The sequence below is a fragment of the Pantherophis guttatus genome, chromosome 4 (genome assembly GCF_059756535.1).
Source record: "Pantherophis guttatus breed Tessera chromosome 4, ASM5975653v1, whole genome shotgun sequence".
Classification (NCBI taxonomy): domain Eukaryota; kingdom Metazoa; phylum Chordata; class Lepidosauria; order Squamata; family Colubridae; genus Pantherophis; species Pantherophis guttatus.
Window position 1 is genome coordinate 1,188,967 of NC_142066.1, and position 24,429 is coordinate 1,213,395.

General features: G+C 48.2%; 1 protein-coding gene across 3 annotated transcripts in view; it reads left to right on the forward strand.

Moving 5' to 3' along the window:
• The window catches only part of NLGN2 (neuroligin 2), a 55,702-nt gene that overhangs the window by 14,403 nt on the left and 16,870 nt on the right, over positions 1–24,429 (forward strand). For 2 of the 3 annotated variants that reach the window (XM_034404688.3, XM_034404687.3), the window contains exons 2-4: positions 1,308–2,039; positions 10,397–10,453; positions 24,160–24,309. In XM_034404688.3, coding sequence (XP_034260579.2) covers positions 1,574–2,039; positions 10,397–10,453; positions 24,160–24,309 — 673 coding nt within the window. In that variant the 5' untranslated portion in view covers positions 1,308–1,573. The remainder of the gene's footprint in view (positions 1–1,307; positions 2,040–10,396; positions 10,454–24,159; positions 24,310–24,429) is intronic. The other variant, XM_034404689.3, reaches the window with a different exon arrangement.

Genomic DNA, 24,429 nt, shown 5'->3' on the forward strand with positions numbered 1-24,429 from the left:
ACGGTGTCAATGAAGACCGTAAAACCTAGTGCGACTCGCTTAACAACGGGCAATTGTGGTCGTAGGTTGAGGACTGCCTGTGCCATTTTCTCCAGGCTGGGATGTCGCTTGATGAGCCCCAGGAGACCACAGGCCGTCCTCGACGTACAACCATTCATTTAGTGACCGTTTGAAGCTATAGCAGCCCTGAAACAAGGGACTTGGGGCCGTTTTTCACACTTACGACCGTTGTGGCATCCCCGCGGTCGCATGTTCAAAACTCAGACGCTTGGCAACTGACTCGTATTTACGATGGTTGCAGGGGTCCCATGATCCCCTTTGTACGACCTTCCAACCAGGGGAAGCCAGATTCATTTAACGACCGTGTGACTCACTTAACAACTGCAGGGATTCACTTAACAACCATGGCAATTATGCCTTCTGTTATGAAAGGTCATAACAGAAGGCATAATTTACTGAAGAACTGTTAGCGACAGAATTTTTTGGGGGGGGGCATTGTGGTCATAAGTCGAGGACTCCCTGTATAAGACAGGAGTCCTGTGGGTTGGTCTTAACTGTGAGTCACCTGGACATCTCCTTTGTCCTTCCAGTCCAGGGGCCATTTTGGTTAGAGGTGACCCTGGAGCTTGGGACATCTCCTCATCCAGGAGAGTCCCATCTTGGTGTCCTCAGGGCAGAAGAAGAACATCTTGAGATCTCCACATCTCCTGCGATGTCCCCATACAGTAAAGACCGACGTGGAGGGCGCCCTTCCCCAACACAGGATGAGTTATGGGTTCTCCTTGGATCGGGGACCCCTGATCTCATCTCCTCCCTCTTTTTCTTGAGGGATCTTCTGGAATCCTTTAGGTGGACCTTGGATGCTTTGCTTAAGGTTGAGGAATCCACCCTGATGTGGATTGCTCCACGCTGTGGCCTGATGGTGGGGTATTCTTGGGTTCCTCATGGAGACATGGTCCTTCCCTCTTCTCTTTCTTGGAACTGGAACCCTGTGAGATGCTGGTCGACCTTCAGCATCTTGGAAGTCCACCACGAGAACTTGGCCTTGCCCGTTAAGCCCTCCTACACTTTTGCTCACACTGGTCTGTTTCCCCGAAATGAGATTTGGGGTTGGGAGACTTGTGGGGGGGAGTCTCAACAGGTTTCCTGGGGAAAGGGGACCTCTTCAGCAGAGATTGAGAAGGTCATCTCTTCTTCTTCTAAAGCCGTTGGGTCCACCAGCTCCTCCTACCTGCTGCCTTTTCTCTTATTACTTCTGGTTGACCCACAACTTCACTTCTCTCTCTTCCCCCTCCCTGGACTTCTAGGTGCCTCTCTCAGACCCCCTCGCTGGCAGTTGTGGTGCTCCAGACCCACCATGGAACGCAACAGATGTCCTATTTCAGCCAGAACATTTTTGGGGTTCTCCTGCTAGGACGGCTGGGTTTCCTCAACTTCTGGGCTCGGGCTGCAACCTCTCCGGCCTACTTCTTCTTCCTCCTCCTCCTCTTCTGGTGCTGCTTCTGTTCCAGTCGGCCACTTCTGACTCTTTCTCTCCCCGCTTGTGAAGGACCTGGCACCTTCTCCGGCCACCATGTTCCTCTCGTCTCCGAGCTTCGTCCGCCGGATGTTGAACGTCCGGCCGGGTTCCGCTCTCCTCTTCTGGCTCCTGGGGCTGGCCCTGCGCCCGTCACCCCTCTCGGGGCAGAAGCCCGAAGACAAATACCCCGTGGTGCCCACCAACTACGGCAAGCTACGTGGCATCAAGAAAGGCCTCAACAACGAGATCCTCGGCCCTGTAGTGCAGTACTTGGGCATCCCTTATGCCACGCCGCCCGTCGGCGAACGCCGTTTCCAGCCGCCCGAGGCGCCGGCTTCCTGGTCCGAGGTGCGCAATGCCACAGCTTTCGCCCCGGTGTGCCCGCAGAATATCCACGGCATGCTGCCCGCCATCATGTTGCCCGTTTGGTTCACCGACAATTTGGAGATCGTAGCCGGCTACGTCCAGAATCAAAGCGAAGACTGCCTGTACCTCAACGTCTACGTCCCCATGGAGGATGGTAAGCAGCGGGCAAGGGTGGGCACAGGCGGTGGGTGGGCACGACTGGTGGGTTCTTAGGACCCTTCTCGGTCCCGCAGGTCTTCCCTACCAAAGCCCCCCCCTCTTTTTTCTCAATTCTTTCCCCGTTTGAATTGTCCCACCTGCAACCCGACCCAGTGTGCCAACTTCATCCCTACTTCGACCAAGAGGTGCCCACCTCATTTTTTTCTTTGGAGGTGAGGAGGGGGCACAACAGCTTTCTTCCAGCAGGCAAACGAAGCCCCCTTTCCTTGGGGGGGAAGGGTCTCTCCAACTGGAAAATGAGGGTCTCTCTCTCTCTCTCTCTGCAGATGGGCCAAGGGGAAGTGCCACCCCAAATGGCAGGAGGTCTTGTTCTTTGGGGGGGGGTATCTGGGGTGGGGCTTGCAAACTGTGGATGGAGACCCCCTCCGTGAAAGAACCCACAGAAGCACAGCTTGGCCAGTTTGGGTTCATTGGGGACCCCTCCTCTCCTTTCTTTCAGCTCAATCTCGAGGGGTCCAGGAGGGGCCACAACCTTCTTGAGAAGGTTCCACAGCTGTGGTCCATGGCATACCGGCTCCTAAAACCTGTCTGGATTTTACAGGCAGTCCTCCACTTACAACCGTTCGTTCAGTGACCGTTCGACGTTACCACGGCACTGAAAAATGTAACCGAGGACCGTTTTTCACACTTACGACCGTGCAGTCCATGTGAACAAAATTCAGAGAGTTGGCCACTGGCATGTCCTTATGCCTGTTGCAGTGTCCCTGGAGTGAGGGGTGTCCACCACACGATCCCCTTTTCCGATCTTCCAATAAGCAAAGTCAAGGGGGAAGTCAGTTTCGCTTAACGACCGTGGGATACGTTACTAATGTACCAACTGCGGCGATTCACTTTGCAACGGTGGCCAGGTCGTAAAACGGGGCAAAAAAAATGGGGCTTTTAAAAAAAATGTTTCGCTTTAGCCGCAGAAACTTTGGGGCGTCATCGCCGTCGTCAAGTTGAGGACTATCCCTCACAGGCAGTCCTCGACTTATGACCGTTTGTTTTAGCCACCCTTGGAAGTTACCACGGCGCTGGAAAAAAAAGAAGTCCTCGGACTTGCAACCGTCCCGGCGTACTACGGTCACGGGGATCTGTGACCGCGGTTGTGGTTATAAGTGGAGGACTACCTTGAAGACTTGCGACATAATTTCCGTCACTAAGCGAGGTGGTGGTAAAAGAGAGGGGGCGAGAGGTGCCGGTTGGGAAGGGAATGGCTTCAAACGGTCGCTGAGCAAATGGTCATAAGTCGAGGACTACCTAAAGACAACTGAATGTCCCAGTTGCAGATCCCATAAACTCTCCTTACTTCTTCCTTCCTCCTCCTCCTCTTCCTCCCCCCTTTGTTCTCCCTTTCTAAAATTTCTGATTTTATTCTCCCACACCCTCAGTCCTCAACTTACGACCACAGTTGGAACCCGGATTTCCGTGGCCAAGCCAGGCAGTCGCTAAACGAGCTGCGTCCCATTTTAACACCTTTTGGGGCAGGGGTTTTTGCCCCGGTCATTAAACGAATCAAGCCTTCCGCCCTTGTTGGGAAAATAACATCGTTATTAAGTAAGTCCCACGGTCGTTAAATGAATCCGGCTTCCCTCAGGGACTTGGCTGGTCAGAAGGTCGCAAAAGGGAATCGTGTGACCCCGGGACGCTGCGACCGTCATAACTACAAGTCAGTCGGTATAAAAATTTAAAAAATAAAATAAAATAAATAAATAGTTGCCAAGCATCTGGATTTTGATCATGCGACCATGGGGATGTGGCGACGGTCATTAAGTGTGAAAACCGGGTCATCAATCAGTTTTTTTCAATGCCGTTGTAACTTCAAACGGTCACTAAACAAACGGCCGCAAGTCGAGGACTACCTGTATTCATTTATTTCTCATTTGGGGTGCCGCCCTTAATTAGGCAGCTGCTCCCCTATTTCCTGCCCCCCTTTTTTTCTGAACCCTCCGGTGCCCCCCAAATGTCTCCCATCCACAAATTCTGGTGCCAGTTTCGGATCTCGACACACCAACCTGTCTGGATTGCTGGGGGGGGGTTGGACTAGATGACCTACAAGGTCCCTTCCAACTCTGTTAGGCCATAAGCAACTCAAGCCCCCTCCCCTAAAACAGGGTTGGGTTCTCTGCTTGCAAAACCCCTGCAAGCCAGCAGGCAGCAGCCCAACAGGTAAAGTCTTCCTTGGGCTTTGCAGGCTGCATGCTGAAATCCGGCGCAAATGCCAGTCCGTCTCTCTCTTTACACGCACGTGTACAAAAATGCACACTCACCTGAACTTCCTCTGCCAAGACGGGTGATGAGTGGGGTCTCCACCCCCCCCAGGGACAGGAATGCTGGCTAGGAAACCCCCTCCCCTCCTGGCACACGCACACGTATGGCACGAAGGAGGATGACAGGATCTGCCTTCCTTCCTCGCGCGCCCCCCCTTGGGCTCGGTTGGGTGGGGGTCTCCCTCCTTCCCTCCCCAGCCCCCAAAATCTTCGGGGCGACATCTAATCCTGGCCAGAGCGTGGGAAAATATCGGGGTTTGCATGGAAGTCGTGGGCAGAGATATTATATATTATTATTATTATTATTATTATTATTATTATTATTATTATTATTATTGAATAGATTAGAATAACAGAGTTGGAAGGGACCTTGGAGGTCTTCTAGTCCAACCCCCTGCTTAGGTAGGAAAAACCCTACATTACTACTACTACTACTACTATTATTAATTATTACTATTAATCGAATTTCGGTTTTAATTGGGTTGTTTTAAATTCGGGCCAATATTATTTAATTGTTTTTTAAAATGTTTTTAAATTTTATATGCTATGTTTTATCCTGGCTGTACACCGCCCTGAGTCCCGCAGGAGAAGGCCGGTATAGAAATATAATAAAATAAATAAATAAATTATTATTATTACTATTACTATTACTATTATTATTATTATTATTACATACTTTTATTCATTAAACATGAAACTTAGTCAACTGAACATTTAAAAATGGATCTCAAATATCATTGACACATTATTATTATTATTTATTTATTTATTTATTTATTTTTATTTTATTTCAAATTTATATACCGCACCTTCTCCCAAGGGACTCAGGGCGGTGTACAGCCAGATAAAAACATATTTATTGTAAAAACATTGTATTTATTTATTTATTTATTTATTTTATTCAATTTGTATACCGCCCTTCTCCTAGTGGACTCAGGGCGGTGCACTGCCAGAACTAAAACACATAACCAATACAAAATTTAAAATTATTATTATTATTATTATTAATGCAGTTAGTCCTCAGGTTACGACCTCAACGGAGCCCAACACTTACGTTGCTAAGCAAGACACGGGTTAACTTGAGCTTTGCCCTGTTTTACGACCTTTCCCCGCCACCCTTGTGAAGGGAACGCCCGCAATTTTTAAATGAGCAACGAGGCCGTTAAGCGAATCTGGCTTCCCTACAGACGGTCGCAAAAGGGGATCGGCCGACCCCCCCCACTGTGACCGTCGTAAATGCGAGTTGCCAGGCGTCCGAATTTTGATTCCCTGATCCTGCAACTGTTGTTAAGTGTGAATTGGTCCCCAAATCGCTTTTTTTCCCCATCCATCGTTACCTTCGGACGGTCACTAAACGGACCGTGGTAAGCGGAGGACTCCGGGTAAGGGCTGCCTTCGAAGCAGCCGCGTGAGCCTTTCCTCCCCTCCTTTCCTCCAGGCAGGGTGTCCCCCCCCTCCCCAATTTCCACCCCTTCTTTTGCGGTACTGCTAAGTCAGGTTGCCTTGGCAACAGGGGAAAAATTGCATTAAAAAAAAACCCCAGCTCGAGCAAAACCGAAATCGGGAGACGGCAAAACAAGACAGCCGAGTCTCCCTTTTTTGCTGATGATGGTGATGGGGGTGGGGGTGCAGACACCCCCCCCAAATCTCTTTTCCCCCCCGTCCTCCCTCTCTTTGCCCCCCCTCCCCTCCCCTGCCCCCCCCCCACAGCCCTTTGCAGATTCTCATCCTTGATGCTTGTTGCAGGAAAACCTCCCTCTGGGGGCCTGCCTGCCCCCTCCATCAAAGGGGTGTGAGGAAGGGGGGGTTCCCCTGATTGGGGAGGGGGGCAGCAGAGCCCTCTTTCCTCCCCCCCAACACGCCTCTCCTGCATGGGGCGGGGGGGGGTTAGGAAAGAGAGAGAGAGAGAGAGAGAGAGAAAGCAGGCCAGGCCAGGCGGATTTTGCTGACGTGAACCAAAGAAAGGCTGAGCAAGTTTACACCAGGTGAAAAATGGGTTTAATTTGGAAAAAGGGGAGGGGGCGATTGCAGGCTTGGGCTCCAGATTCAGCCTCCCCCTCCTTCTCCTCCCCGCTCTTCCTTCCTCTTCCTCCCCCCTCTCCTTTTCCTTCCTGTCCTCCTTTTCCTTCTCTCTTCCTTCTCCCTTCCTCCTCCTCCCCCCTCCTCAATCTCCTCCTTCCTCTTCTCCTCTCCTTCCTTCTCTCTTTCCTTCCTTCCTTCCTTCCTTCCTCCTCCTCCCTGTCCTCCTCTTCCTTCCTCCTCTTCCATCCCTTCCTTCCTCCCCTCCTCCTCCTGCTCCTCCCCATGCTTCTTCCTTCCTCCTCTTCTTCCTCCTTCCTCCCTTCCTCCTCCTCCTCCTCTCCTGTCCTCTTCCTCCTCCTCCTCTTCCTTCTTCCTTCTTCCTTCCCCCTCTTCCATCCCTTCCTTCCTCCCTTCCCCTCCTCCTCCTCCCCATCTTCCTTCTCTTCCTGCTCCTCCTTCCTCCTCTTCTTCTTCCTTCTTCCTCCTCCTCCCCTCCTTCCTCCCCTCCCCTCCTCCTCCTCCTTCTTCTTTCCTTCCTCCTCTTCCTCCTTCTTCCCCTCCCCTCCTCCTCTTCCTCCTCCTCCTTCCTCCCCTCCCCTCCCCCTCTTCCTCCTCCTTTTCCTTCTTCTTTCCTTCCTCCTCCCCCCTTCCCCTTCCCTTCTCCCCTCCTCTGAGGGGAGATAGATGTGCAGAAGACAGGATAAAATATTTTTCCAGGGTTCTTCTTCCCCCCCCCACCCTTTCCTTCTCCCCCTCCCACAATTCCTGCTTAGTCAAGTCAGGGGAAAAACACAGATGCCCACCCCCGAAACCCCTCCCTGGCATGATATGCCATTAAAAAAATCTTGTTTGCTGCTGACTGGGAATTAGTTTGGATCTTCTCCCCCTTTAATTAAAAGTCAGCCCCTCCCCCAGATTCAGGCAGGGGGAGGGCTGGGGAAAGAGGAGAGGCAGCATAAATCTACATAAATCTGCATGGGAAAGAGGGGCCTTTAGTTTCCCTCCCCAGGAAAGGGAGAGGTGTGGTGGGGAGGGGGCTGCGGTTTTCCAAGTATTTCTAGGAAAAGTAATTAATTGGGGTGGGGGGGATAATTGGCAGATGAAGCCAGGGTCCCTAAAACAGGGGCTACTTTAAGACTTGTGGACTTCAACTCCCAGAATTCCCTAGCACTAATGCATTCTTTTTTTATATGTAAACCTGTTGTGGTAAACCTGCTTACTCTCTTATAATCCCTTCCTCTGCAATCTCTCTGTTCTAGGGAGTAGGAGTGGGGAAAACAGGCACGTACTGGCTGAGGAATTCTGGGAGTTGAAGTCCAGAAGTCTTAAAATGGCCAAAATTGGAGACCCCTGCCCTAAAAGGAAGTCTCCACTCAGTCGTTCTAACTCCTCCATCCCCAAAGAGTTTCCAGGGAGTCCTCGGCTTATGACCACCATTGAGCCCCGTGGACCACGGCGGTTGTTAAGCAAACCTAGCTTCCCCGTGGACTTTTGCTCATCGGAAGGTCGTCCAAGGGGATCACATGACCCCCCCTGGGACACCGCCACCGTCATAAATACGAGATAAATATATGGTCGTAAGCGCGAGGACCGATCGCAGGTCACTTTTTTCAATGCCGAAACTTCGAACAGTTATAAGCGGAGGGGTTTGTTTACTCTACCCTCAAAACGTCCCCCCCCATTATAAGGAAATACCCCCCCCCCTGATTCTTCCAGCTGCAATTTGCAAAAATGTGATATAAAACAGGTTTTGGGATTCACTGTGTTTTTCCATAGCTTTAAATAAAATCAAAGCATTGCAGGATAAATCCGGTTTATTGCTCAGGTGTGCACAGTAGATCCCTCGAATGGACCTTTGGGGGACCCCTCCCTACCTGAACTCCTTTCAATGGGATCCAGAGGGTCTTTTTCGCAGGTTCAAGGAAGGATAGCCCCTTCCCCAGGTTGCCCAACCCCCCTCGGTGTGGGGGACGATGGGAGTTGCGATCCAGCACATCTGGAAGGGACGAAGTTGGAGGCCAGCAGAGTAGGGTGGGACATGACCTGTGAGCTATGTCCCAATCGGAGCACCCTGGGAATTACAGTTCGGGAAAGGGAAAAGCGAGAAAGACTACAATTCCCAGGATTTGGGGGGAAAGAGGGTTGCGGTGGGAGGAAGGGAACAGTAGGGCAATTGGAAAGGATGATGGGGGGGGTGGTCCTTGGGGGTGGGTGAGGGGCTCAGGAGTTGGTCCCAAGCCTGGAGGTCTCTCTTGCGCCTGGTTCTGCTTTTTTCCTTCTCTCCCCTCTTCTCACTAGCTTTTTGCTTTAAGGGGAGCGAGAGCTCCTGTCTTCACCCTCCAGCATCCCCACATAAGGCAGAGAAAGGAAGGGGGGCCTCTCCCCCTACTTGGCCAACGGAGCTTGGGGAGAATTTGAACCCTTCACCGCTTGGCCAACAGAGCTGGCGGGGGAAAATTCGTACCCTTCCCCCTTCCCCTGAGGTCCCCTCCGGGCCATCCCGACGTGCCCCTTGCTGGCTCCTGTATCGGTCCACCTTTCCCATCCCAGTAGGTAGTAACAATACCCATCCTCCACTGCCTTCCCTGGCTGGAGAAGGTAACAGCTTGAAGTCCTCGAACCAGGGATGAGCTGTGTTGGAAGAGTTGAAGGGCTACCATCCTGCCTCTTGACATGTGTGGAGGACCCCAGAAAAGAGAGAGAGAAATTGTGGGTGTGCATGTATGGGTCATTTTGAGGGGTCCTGGAGACTACCCAGTTTCCCATCGATTTGGATGGGTTTTTTGGGAGCGGGGCTGAGGGTTGAGACAGAGATGGAGAACTTTGTAGAAGCTTCTCCCAATTTTGAAGGCGACTACATAAACCACCCTTGTCCATCTTTCTGGGGGGCCCTTCTGGGCTTACTCCCTTCCGCAATTCGAGCAGCCTGTTTGGCCCCCACTGCACCTGCATCTACGTGTGTTGCATGCACAACCAGCCTGCAATATTGTACATTATTGTATATTAATTGTGCATTATTGGTACCCCAATAATCCAGCTTTTTCCCTAAGCAAAAGTCCCAAATTGTGGCCTCCTTTCCATTAAACCTTGGGTCTGTTCTCCCAGTGTCCTCCTGGCAGGACTGGTTAATTGAGGGGGGGGGGTCCCCAAACGTGGCCACTTTTAAGACTTGTGGACTTGTGGACTCCCAGAATTCCCCAGCGTCCAGGGTTTACCAGAATTCAGCATGGATAGAGGATAAGAACAACTGTGGCTAGACTAACCTTTATCAAGTTTTCTGAAAAGGCTTAATAGACGGAGGGAATGCAGTAGACGTAATATATCTTGAAGTCAAGGAAGTGGGGAAAAAAGAACTGGCTGGGGAATTCTGGGAGTCGAAGTCCACAAGTCTTAAAGTGGCCACAAGTTTCGAGATCTCTGGCTTAATCCTACAACGCCAGGCAGGTGCAGCCTTTTCAACCCACGAATCATCTGGCTAAGATGTTTCTACCCCGGTTGAACGACTACCTGTTCCACCTCTTGTGAAATGCAAAGCTAGGGAGAAAAAAAAAAGGGGGGTAGGATTGGAACTCGGGATCCGGGCCTTCATTTCCCACTCTTGGGGGGTCTCCAAACGAGGCATTCCCCAAATTTTAACCATCCGCGATCGCCCGATTTGCTTCCTCTCTAACCAACCTTTCATTTCACAGCTTCGTGCGTTTCCGTGTCGTATTTTTATTTTATTTTTTCTGGTGGGGGAAAATAAAAACAAAACAAAATAAATCGCTCTCGCACACAAGCAAACACACGTGATACGGAATTCCGGAAAATGAAACGAACGAACGAACGAACCAAAAAAAATAAAAAAGAGCCAGCCCTTAAAAATTGTTTGTATTTTGCTAAAAGACAAAAATGTTTTTTTCCCTTTTTGATGCACCAAAAAAAAAAAAAAAAAACCAATTTCTTTTTTTTTCTTGATCTTTCTCTCTCTTTTTTTCCCCCTGTCCCATTTTTCCTTTTTCTTCTTTTTTCTTGTCCATAGGTCCGCTCACGAAAAAGCGTGAGGAAGCGTCAGCTAACAATCCCACTCCAGACGAAGGTATTTTTTTCTGCATGTTTCACAATCTTGCTCTTTTTTTAAAATCAGAAAAATATTTTCCTTTTTCGTTTTTGGTTTTTAACTTCTTCTTCTTTTTTTTTTTTAAATAAAAACCAGAACAAATGAAATATATACGTACCGTATGAATTTTGGCCAACTCCACTCCCATTTTTTTTTCCTCTTTTTTTGGTCTTCTCTTCGAACTAAAAAGCCCCTTCTTGTTTTGCAAAAAAAACTTTCCGTTTTCACCAGTGGTTCAGTTTCCTTCTTCCTTTAGCTTTTCTTTTTTTTTTTCTATCTCCCCAATTTTTGGGAAGGGAAAAAAAATGGCCTTTATCCAAGTAGATCAATAGACAGAGGGGCTTACCAGATTTTTTGCTAAAAAAAAAAAGAGAAGTGCTTTAGCTGGGTGTGGGAACAGTACAGGTAGTCCTCGACTTATGACTGCAATTGAACTCAAAATTTTGGTTGCTGGTGGTTGTTAAGTGAGTTTTGCCTCATTTTATGACTTTTCTGGCCACTGTCGTTAAGTGAGTCACCGGTTGTTAAGTGAATCCGGGTTCCCCATTGATTGCATGACCTTGGGACACTGCAACGATCATAAATACGAGTCAGTTGCCAAGCGTCTGAATTTTGAATCATGTGACCATGAGGAAGCTGCGATGGTCATAAGTGTGAAAAATGGTCATAAGTGTGAAAAACGGTCATAAGTCACTTTTTTCAGGGCCGTTGTAACTTCAAGCAGTCACTAAACAGCAGTATACATGTATAGGTAGTCCTTAACTTACCAATAATTTGTTTAGCGACCATTTGAGGTTGTGACGAAAAAAGTCATATTTATTTATTATTAGACTTGTTTGCAGCATCTCTCTGGTCATGTGGTCACAATTTGGGTGTTGGCAACTGGCATGTACTTATGACAGTTGTAGCATCCCAAGGTCACGTGATTGCCCTTATGCAATCTTTCCAGGGGGCTTCTGCCAAGCGAAATCCAGCGGGGAGAGGGAAACAAGATTCGCTTAATAACAACCCAAACAGGAACAGGTCGTAAAATGAGGTGTGACTCACTTAATGACCTCCTCAGTTAGGGAAAAAATGGAGGTTCCACTCACCATCGTGGACATAAGTCGAGGACTACCTGTTAAGTAAGGAGGTGAAATATTCTTTCAGCCTGTGTTTGTAATTTAAGGCGGATTTTCCTGGAGAATTAACCAAGTCAACCATGAATTTGTAAAAAAAGAAAAGAAAAGAAAAGAAAGTTTTAAAAGGAAGGGGGCAGGAAGAAGGGAAGAAAGGGGTTTGACTGGAAAGAGGAATCTCTTTTCCTTCCTGGGGACGTTCGTTCCTCATGTTTGCATCCTTGACCCAACCTGTAAACATTTCAAAGGCTTTGCGTCTGTCCTGAAGGACCAGGATAGATGCAGCATCATGGAAACCATTTTTGAGAAATTTTGGACGAAAGGGTTGTGGGACCTGTATAGTACAGAGGGGGTGGGGGGGTTTGATCTGCCCACAGCACCCCACCAAAGTTGGGGTCCTGTGTGGATTGTACATCTTGAAAGAATCCAAGACCCACTTTCCCGATGGGAATTTGCACGATGGGCTTCTTCGCCAGGTGCGTAACCGCTGGACCTGCGTTTCAGAAGAAAGTTCCAATTTTCCTGGGAAATGTTTGGGTCTAGATCAGGGGTCTCCAACCTTGGCCACTTTAAGACTTGTGGACTTCAACTCCCAGAATTCCTCAGCCTGTTTCCCCCCCCCTACTCCTTAGAACAGAGAGATTGCAGAGGAAGGGATTCTAAGAGAGTAAGCAGGTTTACCACAATAGGTTTACGTATCAAAAAAAAGAGAGAATGCATTAGTGCCAGGGAATTCTGGGAGTTGAAGTCCACCTGTCTTAAACTTACCAAATACCTTAAAGTAGCCAAGACTTTAGAACAGGGCAGGATCGGGAGGAAATTCCAGCTTCAGACAAGGCTCCCTGCCAGGAGCAGAGTAGAATGAGCTGGTTTAGGGGCTTCGGGCTATTTGCTTAATTGGCAACCGCCGAGGCGCTTCACCGGCAAATGTGCTGAATTTCTTTCCTGCTGGATAGGAGCAAGAGAACTTGTAAGCCCAACAGGAGGTCCTCGATTTATGGAAGGGGAATGGGGCTGCTCCAGTGGATGGGAGGGGACTGTTGAGGAAAAGTCTTCGGCTCCCTGATCTTCATCGGAAGAGGCTGGGGCTGAAGTGGGGGGTTTTTCGTAGGCCAAATAGCAGGATTTCCATTGAGGTCCCCCCAGTTGAATTTGCAAAGCGCTTTTTGATACATAGATAGATAGATAGATAGATAGATAGATAGATAGATAGATAGATAGACAGAAGACAGACAGACAGACAGACATTACAAAATGAGATTCGTCACTGAGGAAAAGGAGGGAGGGAGGAAAGAAAGCAAAAGGGAAGAAGAATGAAAGGAAGGAGAGAAATGATAGAAGATAGAAAAGAGGAAGGAAGGAGAAAAGAAAAGGGGAAGGAGGATGAAAGGAAGGAGAGGAATGAATGAAGATAAAAAAGAAGAAGGAAGAAAGGGAAGGAAGGAAGGAAGGAAGGAAGGGACAGGGAGTGAGAAGAAGGAAGGAGAAACGAAGGAAAGGAAATAAAAACTGGAAGGAAGGAAGGAAGGAAGGAAGGAAGAAAAGAGGCAGGAGGAAAGCAAAAGAAGAATGAAAGGAAGGAGAGAAATGATAGAAGATAGAAAAGAGGAAGGAAGGAGAAAAGAAAAGGGGAAGGAGGATGAAAGGAAGGAGAGGAATGAATGAAGATAAAAAAGAGGAAGGAAAAAAGGGAAGGAAGGAAGGAAAGAAGGAAGGAAGGAAGGGACAGGGAGTGAGAAGAAGGAAGGAGAAACGAAGGAAAGGAAATAAAAACTGGAAGGAAGGAAGGAAGGAAGAAAAGAGGCAGGAGGAAAGCAAAAGAAGAATGAAAGGAAGGAGAGAAATGATAGAAGATAGAAAAGAGGAAGGAAGGAAGGACACTGAGTGAGAAGGAGGAAGGAGAAAGGAGAAAGGAAGGAAAGGAAATAAAAAGTGGAAAGAAGGAAGGAAGGAAGGATGTGGGAGTGAGAAGGAAGAAGGAAAGAAAAGGTGGAGGACGAAAGGAAGGACAGAAATGAACGAAGATAAAAGGAAGGAAGGAAGGAAGGAAGGAAGGACATGGGAGTGAGAAGAAAGAAGGAGAAAGGAATGAAGGAAAGGAAATAAAAAGTGGAAGGAAGGAAGGAGGAAAGAAAAGGTGAAGGAGGATGAAAGGAAGGAGAGAAATGAACAAAGAAAAAAGGAAGGAAGGAAGGAGGAAAGAAAAAGGGAAGGAGGATGAAAGGAAGGAGAGAAATGAATGAAGATTAAAAAAAGAGAAAGGAGGAAAAGGAAGGAAGGAAGGAAGGAAGGAAGGAAGGAAGGAAGGAAGGAAGGAAGGAAGGAAGGAAGGAAGTTCTATTGTGGGAATGCCCCTGCCAGCTAATTCATTTTGCCCACCCGGTCCTCCAGGCCAAAGAGCCGGAGAGAAAGAACAGCTGCCAAACAAAGCCAGCCTCTCCAGGACAGGACTCGCTGGCACGGCCAGGCAGCCCAGGATAAGCCCCTAAGCACCGATTGGCTGTGCTGGTCAAGCTATACGGATTGCTCTTACCTGGCCAGTGGGAGGGGCTTAATGATGTCACGAAGCCTTGCCAGGCCTCTTCAGCCGCAAGGGCTGATGGGATACTCTCAACAAAACCTGGGAGGGGGGGCATGCTTTACTCCCCCACCCCACCCACCCACTCCCCCCCCCCGGCCAAAGGGGATGATTTAACCAAGTTAGTGTGATTATGTGCTTACCCACGTCACAAAAAGAGGACTTTAGAGCCAGCAATTGATGAGATCAACTGGCTTGCCTCACCAGGACTAGAAACTTGATTTTCCAACCGATGATGATGATGAGGAGGAGGGATATTTTAGCCAGTGATTTCCCCCCCCCCACGTCCGGTTTAAGCTCTGATTTGGGGTTAATCCCACTGCATTAGATGAGAGAGGCGCTCCAGTTTCAGAGCGTGGGTGTTGTTTGTAGCATGTAGCACACAATGTGTGACGGGGCCGTGCCGCGTTTCACATCCAGAGCCCCAAAGGTGCTTTTCCGCAGGCAGGCGGGGGGGGGGGGGGAGAGAGAAGGAGGTGGGGCTGTGAAATTTCCAAAACAAAAACCTCTCCGAAATCCAGGCGATCGCTTTGTCCTAGGATTATGGAGTTGGTGCAGCTGTGCAGGGTTTTTTTTCTGCCCCCCACCCCCCACCCCCAAGAGATGCACAAGAGATGCTTGTGTGTTTGTGTGTATGGCTTGGATCGGGCCCTAAGCCCCCTCGCCCAAAGACCCTGGCTTAGGCCTGAGGGTCATTTGCCACTCCTCTGCCCCCCCTCCAGGGGTGGTGGGAAGGCAAGAAAGGATGGAAATAAAGGAAAGGTGTTTTCTTTAAAAAAATAAAAGGTGTTAAATAGGAGTTGTGAAAGGAAGGCAAAATACACTGCCGGATATATTTCTATCCTCCTTGTCCACAGGGGTGTAATTGCCGCAGGAGGGAAGGTCCGGGAGGGTCAGCTGAGGCTTATTTCAAAATTATATGATCTGCAAAATTATTTCAGGCTGAGAGGGGAAAAAAGAGAGGATGCCGGAGAGTCTTCCCCCCTATCATTCTCTCTCTCTCTCTCTCTCTCTCTCTCTCTCTCTCTCTCTCTCTCTCTCTCTCTCTCCATCTATCTCTCTATCTCTATCTCTATCACTGGCTTGAGGCTCCTCGATGTCAGCACTTCAAGCTTCATTTACTCTAGTGCTGACATAAGAAGGAGAAGCGGAGGCGTCTGGAAAGGGACGTTTGACTTTTCACCCACTTATTTTCCCTGGAGATAATATCCCCTAGGAGATGGGATGGGAGGGGGGAAATTCCTTTGAGCTGGAGCAGTAGGTTAGGGGTAGAGTGACTTGGAAGATGGCCAATGAGTGCAGGGGAGTGGGGAAAGGAAAGGGAGGGTTTTGGGTCTGGAAGTCAGTGTTGGCTTCGATGGAGTCAGAGTTAGAATGTCGTGCTTAATAAATAGGAGTTTTTCTTCAAAGACTTTGTTTGAAACGCAATTTATTTGAGACGACCTCGAAACCTGACACTGCTTTTATTAGGGCATCAGTCGGAACCCTGACAATATCTATATCTGTCCTCCATTCATCCATCCATCCATCCCATCTATCTATCCATCTTCCCTTCAACCATCCATCCATCCATTGTATCTATCTTTATCTATCTCCCCATCCATCAATCATCCTGTCTGTCCGCCTATCTATCTATATCATCTGTCTCCATCCATCCATCCACCTACCTACCTATCCAGGGGTGGGTTCTAAATTTTTTTTACTACCGGTTCTGTGGGCGTGGCTTATTTTGTGGGCATGGCTTGGTGGGTAATGTGATGGTGGGCATAGCCAACTTCTTTTTTTTTGCTTTTAAAAGCATTTTTTCTACAACCTTATCTATCTATCTATCTATCTATCTATCTATCTATCTATCTATCTATCTATCATCTATCTATCTATCTATCTATCTATCTATCTATCTCCATCCATCAATCATCCTGCCTGTCTATCTATATCATCTGTCTCCATCCATCGCATCTATCTATCTATCTATCTATCTATCTATCTATCTATCTATCTATCTATCTATCTTATCTATCTTATCTATGAGCCCCAGTGGCGCTGTGGTTAGAATGCAGTACTGCAGGCTACTTCTGCTGATCACCGGCTGCCAGCAGCTTGGCAGATCGAATCTCATCAGGCTCAAGGTTGACTCAGCCTTCCATCCTTCTGAGGTCAGTAAATGAGGACCCAGATTGTTGGGGGCAAGAGGCTGACTCTGTAAACCACTTAGAGAGGGCTGGAAAGGACTGTGAAGCGGTATATGAGTCTAAGTGCTATTGCTATCTATCATCTCTCTCTCTCTGTCTCTCCATCCATCCATCCATCCAATCTATCTAACCATTCTCTCTCCCCCCCCCATTTTATTTATACACACACACACACACACTGTCTATCAATCTATATCTATCTATCTATCTATCTATCTATCTATCTATCTATCTATCTATTATCTCTATCATCTATCATCCATCTATCATCTATCTAATATCTATTGTTTGTCTGTCTGCCTATCTATCATATCTATCTTTATCATCTATCTATCTATCTATCTATCTATCTATCTATCTATCTATCTATCTATTATCTCTATCTATCATCCATCATCTATCTATCTAATATCTATCGTCTGTCTGTCTGCCTATCTATCATTATATCTATCTTTATCATCTATCTATCTATCTATCTATCTATCTATCTATCTATCTATCTATCATTAAGTCTATCTATCTATCATGTATCCACTGTATTTATCATTTATCTACATAGATATATAAAATTGGCTGAATGTATTGATTTACAGATCAGCTACGTTTCCTTTTGAGTGGATTGAAGGAATGGGGGGAGGGGAAGGGGGGGTCAGTTGCTTTCTGCCTACTTATATCTTCATGGAAGGAGTTTCAGGTGTAGCTCTTGGGGGTCTTTCAACCCATAAAGAAAAGTGGTCCAGGATTTTTGGTAAATTCCCAGCCATCATAGGAAGAAAAACCTTCAACCTACATACATTTTCCCATGCTAGTTTCTGAGGGGGTAACCACCTGAACAGGTGGTTAGCCCTGCTCCTCCTCCCTTCACCCCCTCCCCAAAATGGCATCACTATGAAGCAGTGTTTCTCAACCTTGGCAATTTTAAGATGGGTGGGGTTCAACTCCCAGAATTCCACAGCCAGCTGTGCCTGTTTCCCCCCCCCCCCCATCACTCCCTGGAGAGGAGAGATTGCAGAGAAAGGGATTATAAGAGAGTAAGCAATGCATTAGTGCCAAGGAATTCTGGGAGTTGAAGCCCACCCATCTTAAACTTGCCGACTACTGTAGAGTCTTTACTCCGGATGTTAGCGGCCTCTCTGCTTCCCGACAAAATCCCAGCCTTAAAATTAGCAAACAAGGCAGAGGAGGCTCCAGTGCATCCCTCAGGTGCACACAAGGACCTATTCACACAACCAAGTCACAACCTCACAGTCCTCTTCAGCTTCAGCCCCTCGCTCGATGAGGAAGCTGGAAGTTTCAGCCGTGAATGGAACCGGAATGTGGTTTCTTATAAAACGGTGGTTTCAGAGCAGGCCAGACTCCAAAGCCACAGTTCAATCCTGGCTTGTTGTAACAAACCACAATTTTAAAGAAACCACCCTTCTTTGAAATGGGCCGCAGAGGGCAAAATACGGTTGGCCTGAAGAAATTAATATTTCAAGTTTTCTTCAGCCATCCAAAGAAGGAGGAGCTTGCAACTTTTCCTTGATTGTATGCACAGATAGTCCTCGACTTATGACCACCATCGGGACAGAATGTCGGTTGCTAAGCAAGATGGTTGTTAAGCGAGACACCAGCTTTTATGACTCTTTTTGCTATTTGTTAAGGAAATCACTGCAGTCGTTAAGTGGATCACATGGTCATTAAGGGAATCTGGCTTCCTCCGTTGACTTTCCATGTCGTAAGCCAGCTACGACAGTCGCAAATGGCAATCATGTGACCCCCAAGATGCGGCAACAATCATCAATAAATGCCAGTTGCCGAGTCCCCAAATTTTGATCACGGGATCATGGGAATGCTGTGATGGTCATAAGTGTGAGGACTGACCATAAGTCACAATTTTCAGTCCCATTGTTAACCTCAAATGGTCACTAAATGAATGGTTGTAAGTCGAGGACTAACAACTGATTGTTTTTCACACTTACGACTGTTGCAGCCATGATCAAAATTCAGACACTTGGCAACTGGTTCATACTTACGACGGTTGCAGCTTCCCGGGGAGGGGGGGTTCATGCGACCTCCTGACAAGCAAAGTCAAGGGGGAAACCTGATTCATTTAACGACCATGTTACTCACTTTACAACTGCAGTGATTCCCTTAACCACGCTGGCAAGAAACGTCGCAGAAATGGAGCCAAATTCACCTTTGCTTAGCTACGGAAACTTTGGGCTCAATTGTGGTCGTAACTCGAGGACTGCCTGCATTGGGATTCCTTTCTCCCCCCCCCCACGTTTTCTGGGCAAAGGAGCCCTGATAATGAGGCGTGATGAAAATGTAGTGTCGGAGATGGAAGATTTGGGGAAATTCCAGGACGCGTCTGCCTGATTAGCCTCTTCTGGAGACGATCCAGCAGAAATCCGTCCAGAACAGAAAGTGACTCGTGATGTTCTTGATGTGATGTGGCCCGAACGTTTTATCTAATGGATGGAGATCTTGGGATCCTCCCCGTCACTCTCCTCAAGTGACACTGAAGGTGGGTGGACTTCAACTCCCAGAATTCCCCAGCCAGCCAGCCAGCCATGCCTGTTTTTTTCCCTCCTATCCCCTAAAGCGGAGAGATTGCAGAGGAAGGGATTAGAAGAGAGTAAACGGGATCAAAAGGAATGCATTAGTGCCGGGGGAATTTTAGGAGTTGAAATCCACCCGTCACTCTCCATTTTGAGATTCTACCGAAGGACTATTGTTGGGGAACTTGGTGTCCAGTTTTAGGAAGTCTTCTTGCCTCTGTGTTGGTCCAGCTTGCTCAACGTTGCTTCAGAAGGCATCAAGGAAGAACAATTGGGATGAAACCATACATAGAGAAGGTGACCTGAAACTCATGTCAGGCCAGAGTTAAGCGCTGAATGTTTTAATGACAACATTAAAACATCTGGTTTCCATCTGATACCAACAAGGGGAGGATGACTCCCCAACAGATGTTTGCAGAAGTGGGATGCTTCTCCTACCTAGGAAGATGTTCTTTTTGGTCTCTTCTATTGTCACATGGGGGCAACTGAAGACCCCTCCCATTAATGACCTAACAGAATTAGAAGACAACTGAAAGCAGATATGAGGTCCTCTATACCAGAGGTCTCCAACCTTGGTAACTTGTGGACTTCAACTCCCAGAATTCCCTAGCACTAATGCATTCTTTTTTTAATATGTAAACCTATTGTGGCCTGCTTACTCTCTTATAATCCCTTCCTCTGCAATCTCTCCGTTCTGGGAGTTGAAGTCCACAAGCCTTAAAGTTACCAAGGTTGGAGACCCCTGCTTTAAACGAGAGTGTCCGCTTCCTTACCTAAGTTCTCGAGATGTTTCAGCTCCCAAAAATCAGTTCCTACTTAGGTTCTACAAGGAGAAGAATAAGAGAGTTTGAGTTGACTCAAGGATTCTCCGAGGTGTGACTGTTTTTGGAAATGTGCTGGCTTGGGAAAGGCGCATTGGGTTGTTTTTATGGTTCTGGAAGGACGCCAAATTTCCCACCTACACATCTTCTGGGGATTAGTTCACCCTTGTTTCACTCCTGCTGGGAAAACACCCTTGCAGTCTGCTGGATACATAGAATAGTGATGCCTTCCAGATGTTTGGGGACTTCTGGTTGAGGATCCCGAGAGTTTCAGGCACCACATGCCATGTGGGGAGGGGCCTAGTTGAGAATGAATGAAGAGTGTACAACGTGAACGAGTTAGGTAGACATTAGAACCATCCTTAACAGCATAACAGATTTGGAAGGGACCTTGGAGGTCTTCTAGTCCAACCCCCTGCTCAAACAGGAGACCTTATACCATTCTGGACAAATGGTTGTTCAATCTCTTCTTAAAAACCTCCAGTGATGGAGCACCCATAATTTCTGGTGGCGAGACATTCCACTGGTCAGTTGTCCTCACTGTTGGGAAGCTTCTCCTTAGTTCTAGGTTGATTCTCTCCTTGATTAATTTCCACCCGTTGCTTCTTGTCCTGCCGTCAGGGGCTTTGGAGAATAAATTGACCCCCTCTTCTTTGGGGGCAGCCCCTCAAATACTGGAATAATGCTATCATGTCCCCCCTAATCCTTTTTTTAATTAAACTAGACACACCCAATTCGTGCAACTGTTGGGTATGGCTAATCCAGGATTTTTACCCCTGAAGATGATGATGATGGCTTAGAGCAGTGTTTCTCAACCTTGGAAGCTTGAAGATGGGTGGACTTCAACTCCCAGAATCCCCCAGCCAGCGCTGCTGGCTGGGGGATTCTGGGAGTTGAAGTCCACCCATCTTCAAGCTACCAAGTTTGAGAAACACTGGTTTAGAGCAAGGTTTATCAACCTTGGCAACTTGTAAAATGGTTTGGATTTCATCTCCCAGAATTCCCCAGCCAGCCATACATGTTTTTCTCTACCTCCTAGAGCAGAGAGATTGCAGAGGAAGGGATCACAAAAGACTAAGCATCCCACAATGGGTATACATATCAAAAGGAATGGATCCATGCCAGGGAATTCTGGGAGTTGAAATCCCACGCCTCTTCCAAGTTACTAAGGTTGAAAAAAAACCTGGCCTAACCCGTATTTGGTGTATGAGGAATTCTGGGAATAATCTTTGAAATTGAACGTAGAAGACAGTTGGTAAGGATGCGTTGAGCGATGTGTATACTGTGGTGGTAGGAAATATAGCCCATAAATAAAATTTGATTTAACTATAATTCAAATGACATGCAATTCATTGTGTACAATTAATACCATCATTCACCGCCCCGCATCATTAATATGGTTGGATAACAAGTTTTGGGGAGGTTCTGGGAGCTAGCTCAGCCATTTTTTAAGAGGTCCCCCTGCCCCATGGTGCATGAGAGGAAGTGGGCACTGCCAAGTCTCATGGGGTAAAGGAAAACAACCCATGGCATGCTTAACTGAACAGGGAATATTATGCTCGAAGGGACCCCAGAGATCTTCTAGTCCAATCTCCCCAAATCAAGGCAGGAGGCATTAAGCAGCAGGGAGAAAGTGATAAGAAAGTTAATTTTAACTGCAAACAGCTGGTGGAAAAAGGAAGGGAGAAGGAAGGTTGAAGAGGGAGGGGGAGGGAGGGAGGGAGGGAAAGTGGCAGGGAGCAAGGGAGGGAGGATAGAAGAGAAAGAATGGGATGGAGAGATGGAGGAAGGAAGGAAGGAGAAGGAAGGAAAGGAAAGGAGTAAGGAAGGAAGGATGGAGAGGGAGGGGAGAGGGAGGAAGGGAGGGAAAGCGGGAGGAAGGATGGAAGAGAAAAGATGGGATGGAGGAAAGGAGGGAGGGAAGGAGGAGAAGGAAGGAAAGGAGGAAGGAAGGAAGGATGGAGAGGGAGGAAGGGAGGGAAAGTGGAAGGGAGCAAGGGAGAGGATGGAAGAGAAAGGATGAGATGGAGAAGGAAGGAAGGAAGGAAGGAAGGATGGAGAGGGAGGGGAGAGGGAGGAAGGGAGGGAAAGTGGGAGGGAGGGAGGGAGGAAGGATGGAAGAGAAAGGATGGGAGGGAGGAAGAAAGGAAGAAGGAAGGAAGGATGAAGGGAGAGAAAGTGGAAGGGAGCAAGAGAGAGGATGGAAGAGAAAGGATGAGATGGAGAAGGAAGGAAGGAAGGAAGGATGGAGAGGGAGGGGAGAGGGAGGAAGGGAGGGAAAGTGGGAGGGAGGGAGGGAGGAAGGATGGAAGAGAAAGGATGGGAGGGAGGAAGAAAGGAAGAAGGAAGGAAGGATGAAGGGAGAGAAAGTGGAAGGGAGCAAGGGAGAGGATGGAAGAGAAAGGATGAGATGGAGAAGGAAGGAAGGAAGGAAGGAAGGAAGGAAGGAAGGATGGAGAGGGAGGGGAGAGGGAGGAAGGGAGGGAAAGTGGGAGGGAGGGAGGGAGGAAGGATGGAAGAGAAAGGATGGGAGGGAGGAAGAAAGGAAGAAGGAAGGAAGGATGAAGGGAGAGAAAGTGGAAGGGAGCAAGGGAGAGGATGGAAAAGAAAGGATGAGATGGAGAAGGAAGGAAGGAAGGAAGGAAGGAAGGAAGGAGAGGCATTTGCAAGGATCTTCCCCTGAGACAGCTGCGCAGACCCCCATCAGGATGCCCAGAGATCGCCATGGGTGCCCTCATGCAGATGCTGGGGGGGTGTGTGCCTTTTCCTCGCCCCCCCTCCCTGCTCCTTCCCCTCAGGAAAGACAAGGGGAGGGGCTGAGTGGAAACTGCTAATTAAGACCTGAGTGCGCCTAATTAACGCTCTCCCCTTGCACTGAATTAATTAGGCTCCCGGTTGCCATGGAAATGGGATGTGACCTAGAAACAGACGCAGGGGTTTCGGTGGGGGGGGGGAAAGAGGGGGGCATTTGGTTGGGGGGGGTGTTGTTTCCCCCCCCCCAAAAAAAATAGAGAGGTGGGTTTGCAGTTTGCAAGAATGCTTTGACCTGGGAACCGGTTTTCCCAATGAAGAAGGGCAAAAGTGGAGAGCCCAATCAAACATCTCCAGAACATGCCGATAAGTTTGCAGCTTGGTTTATTGGAGCTTCCAACCTTTCTCTCACCCACTGCCCCCCTGCAACGCCCACCTGGCCCAGCTGCATCATCTCATCTCCACCCCACCCACCCCCCGTTAACTCTTGCTGCTGACCTTCCTCACCTCCTGACCATATTCTTCCTCCTCCTCAACTTAGGTTGCTCCCCAAAAACCACCTGGTGGAAATCCAGATCTTCTTGTCTCCTGAATTGTCCAGTTCATGATCTCTCCCCCTCCCCATTGCCTCCTGCTCCAGCTCTTCCTGAGCCTCCTGCCACCCCACCCCACCCCACCCCAGCCTCTCCTCTCCTGGTAGACCACCTTGGCTTCTTCTCAGGAGACTAGTTTAGGTGGTCCTCCATGCTCCGTTGGGTTGAGGGTTCCTTGGTGCTAGAATAGAATGTAATAGAATAGAATAGAATAGAATAGAATAGAATAGAATAGAATAGAATAGAATAGAATAGAATATTGGAATGAAGAGTAGAGTAGAGTAGAGTAGAGTAGAGTAGAAGAGAAAAGAGAAGAGGAGAGGAGAGGAGAAGAGAAGAGAAGAGAAGAGAAGAGAAGAGAAGAGAAGAGAAGAGAAGAGAATAAAGAAAATACGGAATAGAATGTAATAGAATAGAATAGAATAGAATAGAATAGAATAGAATAGAATAGAATAACAGAGTTGGAAGGGGTCTTGGAGGTCTTCTAGTCCAACCCCCTGCTTAGGCAGGAAACCTTACCCCACTTCAGACAAATGGTTATCCGACATCTTCTTAAAAACTCCCAGCGTTGGAGCATTCACAACTTCTGGTGGCAAGTGGTTCCACTGATGAATTGTCAGGAAATTTCTCCTTAGTTCTAAGTTTCTTCTCTGAGCTTGGCTGCTTCCTTGCAGAGGTTTCATTACCCCAAACTAGGCAGCGTCATCAGTGCTACCGGTAGTCAATTCTCCTCGGTTGGTTGACTTGCTAGTCCGTAGTTCCTTGAAGATCTCCCCGGTTCCTTTGTTCAGTAGGGGTACACCCCCCACAAACCCTGTGGCCTGAGATTCTTTTGCTTTTCGGACCCCTTCCCTTGGGATGGACGTTTCCTGGGTCCAAAGACTGGGGTGACCACAGCAGGTCCTTGGCTCCAAGGGGTCTTTGAGTCTTCAGAAGACAAGATGGCCAATCTCCGGCCTCTTCTTAAGGACCTTCAGACGTTGTGGCTGTAGGCATCTCCCAGTCAGGATGGAAGGATGCGTGTCAAAGAATGGACTGCTATAACGTGGTTCCCTCTGCCTCATGCTGGTGACTTTTCTCGCCCCACAGATATCCGAGACAGTGGGAAAAAACCCGTCATGCTCTTCATCCATGGTGGATCGTACATGGAAGGCACCGGAAACATGTTTGATGGCAGTGTGCTGGCTGCATATGGAAATGTGATTGTTGTCACCCTGAACTACCGTCTCGGCGTGCTGGGTATGGGGGAGAGGGGTCCCAGGCTGGGCCTCTGCCTCGGGGAGGGGTGGGGGGATGAGTCCAGAGGTCAGGAATTTTCCATGGGGGAATCAGACCCATAAATCAGGGCCTTTATAAACG